General features: G+C 55.9%; 1 protein-coding gene across 1 annotated transcript in view; it reads left to right on the top strand.

The window, feature by feature from the left end:
• Positions 1-3,832, top strand: part of FAM117A (family with sequence similarity 117, member A) — a gene marked incomplete at both ends in the record, with an annotated part of 5,413 nt that extends 1,581 nt beyond the window's left edge. Inside the window, 4 exons of the mRNA XM_010158989.1 lie at positions 2,083-2,178; positions 2,685-2,798; positions 3,189-3,323; positions 3,794-3,832. Coding sequence (XP_010157291.1) covers positions 2,083-2,178; positions 2,685-2,798; positions 3,189-3,323; positions 3,794-3,832 — 384 coding nt within the window. The remainder of the gene's footprint in view (positions 1-2,082; positions 2,179-2,684; positions 2,799-3,188; positions 3,324-3,793) is intronic.
• Positions 3,833-3,839: the final 7 nt, after the last annotated feature.

Raw genomic sequence — 3,839 nt, 5'->3', positions numbered from 1 at the left:
CTGGAGGCTCGCTATCGTAAGGTGGTTGAGCGAGAGCGTGAGGGTGGCAGCGCCGTACACCATCGGCGCTTGTGGCTTTGTCTCGCTGCGCAAAGCGCTTGTTGTTGTTGCCTCCTTTTTTGGAGGAAGCGGTTTTGCCACGGTTAGGACGAAAGGTTCTGTAACTTCCCTCTGCCTGCCAGAGGTGAGACGCGATTGCGCCCTTCACTATCGGCCCTTCCTATTGCAAACAGTGTCTCTTCTTCCTTTTTAGGCCCTCCTGTGAGCGCCGGTGCGGTCCTCCGGCTATCGCGGCAAGAGGCTGCGATAAGGGGCTGCTCAAACGGGGCTCAGGAGGCTCCCAGGGACGTGAGGAGAGTCTCTGGCCCTGGAAAGCAGGGCTGTTCGTTGCAGCTGGAGTTCAGCTTCCCACAGACTTGCTTCTTGCAGGAACGTGGGACAGGGCTGCGGTCTTGTCTCTTAGACCTTTGCCTCCTCTTAGCTGGCTTGTGTGTGTGATCTGCTGGGATATAAAATGACCCAATGTTTTGGGATAATGGCCAAACGATGATGCTGGAGTTGTTTAGGAGAGAATAGTCGAGGTAGGAAATGAGATCAGATGTGCCATGTGCCGAAACTGGTCTCTGGCGTGGGATTTCCAATTGCCCTGGTCTGTTCCTCGGCTCGTTCTGGCATGGGGATGGCGGTGACCAACAGCTCTGAGCTTAGCAGGACCTCGGGGCAGTGGCTCAGGCTGGCCAGATTTCGTCTCTGAGCCGAACTGAACACTAAATCCACTAGAACAACTCCTGTGCCTCGATTTCCATCACCCACAGGTGTTGCAGAGACCTGGGCAGCAGGTCGTTCCAGCTGTAGGAACGCAGTGGGCTCTGCACACAGCGTGTGTAAGAGGGGTTTCGTTCAGAGCCTGTTACCTCAGGAGAGGGTTGGATTTCTGCCTGGGAGTCACCTGTATCCCTTACAGACGGGAAACCTGTGCCCTCTCCAGATTACCTGCCTCGGTCCTCTGCTTTAAGCAGATTTAAAAACCTGTTTTGAGGGAAAAAGCTTCTGCCATCCCTGTGACTCAACAGAGCCCTTTAAACAGCTGCTGCTCTTGCAGCAGCCTCTGGGGAGATCAGCGAAGCTGCTCGGGGAGGAACTAACTGTTCTCAGGCCCTTGCACCTTCTGGCAGCCCGTCACTGAGGAGGGAAGTATCCAAAGCCTCCCACAGAAACGGCAGGCAGCAGGGACACGGGGTGAGCGCTGTGAGGCACTGAAATGAGGAAAAAATGATGGCTGGTCTTAAAAACGTTGTGCCTTGGGACTGTTCCGATCCTGGAGAGGGCTGAGTTCAGTGGAAGGAAGTTCACACCCTCTGCTGATCCGATTAACAGTCCTTTCTGATTTCCATTGATATTCAACATGTAGCTGTTGCTTGGAAAACAGCTGTGGGATGTGCCGAGGCGGTTTTTTCTGCATGAGGAGAGTCAGCTGAGAACTGCCAGCCCTGCCGCGGGGGGGGACACAAGCCGGAGAGGCAGGGGGGTGCCTCCCGCGCCCCGGCAGCAGTCAGTCTGCAGGCCGAGCTGTGGTTTTTGGTGACGCCTTTGAACTGCGATACGGGAGCCTGAGGTCTCAGAAGCGAAGTTGTGTGTTCTGGCAGTTGGGTGAGGCTTTTCCTCTTGGTAACGCTGCTTCGTACGACGAGTGCCTGAAACCCTACGTCACCCTTCGTCGGACGGGAGCCTGTGCGGGCGGCGTGAGGGGCGGGTTACGGCTGTTTCTCCGGAGGAATGGTTTGGTTGGCTTTATCTCAGCAGGTATTTGCGGTGATTAAAGCCCCTGACTCCTGGGCAGGTCTGTTGCTGTGTAGGTCTGTGAGGTCCGGTTTCCCATGCGCACAGATCTGGCCAAAATGACTTTGTTTTGGCAAATATAAATAGACAGGGCGTCTCCTAACGCACGTTACTGGCTGCTGTGTGAACGGGGGGACACAGGAACAGCTGCATGGGCAGTAGTGGATCACTTGCTCTTGGGCTCACCAGTTGCAAACCGGTCCACGTTGTGATTATTCTCAGCCATGTTTCTCATCACTTCAGACTCCAGTGTCGTGGCACGATGCGGAAGTGGGGAAAGCCGGCTCCGGCGCTCACAAGCGTTCTGCGTCTTGGGGTAGCGCAGATCACCGCAGAGAGGTAAAGCGGACCGCTCCCACGCCCGAGCACGATCCGTGTTGGGTGCGAACGCGTAGGAGGGGAGTGGGAAGACGGGATGTGGTTGAAGATCCATATCCCTTAAGATCCTCAGCCCTTGTTCCCATCCCTAACTTCCTGTGATTCAACTGGAGACTGATCCTGGCTTCCTCTAGCAGGCAGCTGTTGTAAAGTAGCTCTGCTGAAACTCAGTGTGTTGCTCCTCGGTGTCGTGGCGTATGTGGGTGCTGGTGGGGCCTAGTGTCTGACTCCGGGGGTAGGAGGTGACCCAGATCCTCCTGAGAGAGGGACCGGGGAGTCTGGGAGGAGGCCTTTGGTCCAGCCTCTGAGAGGTGGCTGGAGCCGCCGCTTGTGCGGTTGAAACGGTCTATTTTGGCACTTCCTTGTGGGTTGGAAGGCAGAGGAGGAGGGAGATGGGAGACCAGGCCCGATCCTTTCGGGTGGTGTGTTGGCTTGTCTGGTTCTGCAGCTGAAACTCTGTTTGCTAGATCGCCAAACTGAAGCAACAGCTCCAGCGAACAAAGCTAAACGGCAGAAGTGGCAAAGAAAAGGAGAAGAGCTCCCCACTCCAAGGGGACCACGCTGTCCTTGGATCGCTCCGGGTACGTTTGCCTCTCCCCCTGCTCCGCTCTCACAGCGTGACCTAGTGAAGAGAAGAGCAAACCCCTTTGGGCGGGTGTCCGAGCTGTTCTCGGACTTCTGCTCTCGTGCCTGAGAAGGGAGATGTGTTTCTCCTCCCACCTCTGCACCATGTCTCTGCGCTTTGACCTGCGGTCAGCGAGTTTACAACCCACCCCCCATGGCAGGGGGGTGTGGAAATAGATGATCTTTAAGGTCCCTTCCAACCCAAATCGTTCCATGATCCTACAGGACTCTGTCAGCCTTCTCCTGTTGACCTCCTGGAAGTCTTGGCTGAGCCCTGTGGAAACGGGGTGTAACTGCTGAGCTTGTGCAGATACCATTATAACTTTCTCCATTCCGGATCGTTACAGGACTTTCCTTCAGGCTTCCTTTCTCCATCTCCCGTTTTGAGGCTCAGCCCCTGCTTGCATAGGAGCCTGGAAGGGCTAAACCAGGAACTGGAGGAAGTGTTTGTGAAGGAGCAGGGAGACGAAGAGCTTCTGCGGGTAAGTGAAGGTCACAGGATCAACCTGAAACTTCTGGGCGGTCTGGGAAATCCTATTCCCTGAAGACACTGCCCGTATCTGTTTCTTGGCCATGGGGATGGTCTCTGTGTCCGGTTTTAGTTCATTCTAGGCAGGGAACTGTCTAAATGGGGTCAAGTGGCTGCTGGCTTCCCCCTTAAAACTTGCTGGTGCTGCGAGGGACCAGCCAGCAGCAATCTCAGGAGAGACGACGCCTCGTCGTCAGCTGTAAGACCCTTGGGCGGTCGAGGCTACTCCGTGCTGCGCAGGTGTGGGAGCGCTGCTCCCCAGCACCTCATGGGCTGAAGCCTGTTACAGGCTACGGAAGGGCTCGTGTCCTCCGGGTTGCAAAAGGCTCCCTGAGGCAGAGGCTCTGCCCGGATCCAGCACCCCAAGGAGCTTAACTGCTGTTAAACCTCTTAATGAGTGACAGGGGTTTCTTTTCTCCCTAGATTTTGGATGTCCCAGACGGCCACAGGGCACCAGCACCCGCCCAGA

Source organism: Eurypyga helias, unplaced genomic scaffold, assembly GCF_000690775.1.
Source record: "Eurypyga helias isolate BGI_N326 unplaced genomic scaffold, ASM69077v1 scaffold32999, whole genome shotgun sequence".
Classification (NCBI taxonomy): Eukaryota; Metazoa; Chordata; class Aves; order Eurypygiformes; family Eurypygidae; genus Eurypyga; species Eurypyga helias.
The sequence above is the reverse complement of the archived record's forward strand: the minus strand, read 5'-3'. Positions and strand labels throughout refer to the sequence as shown.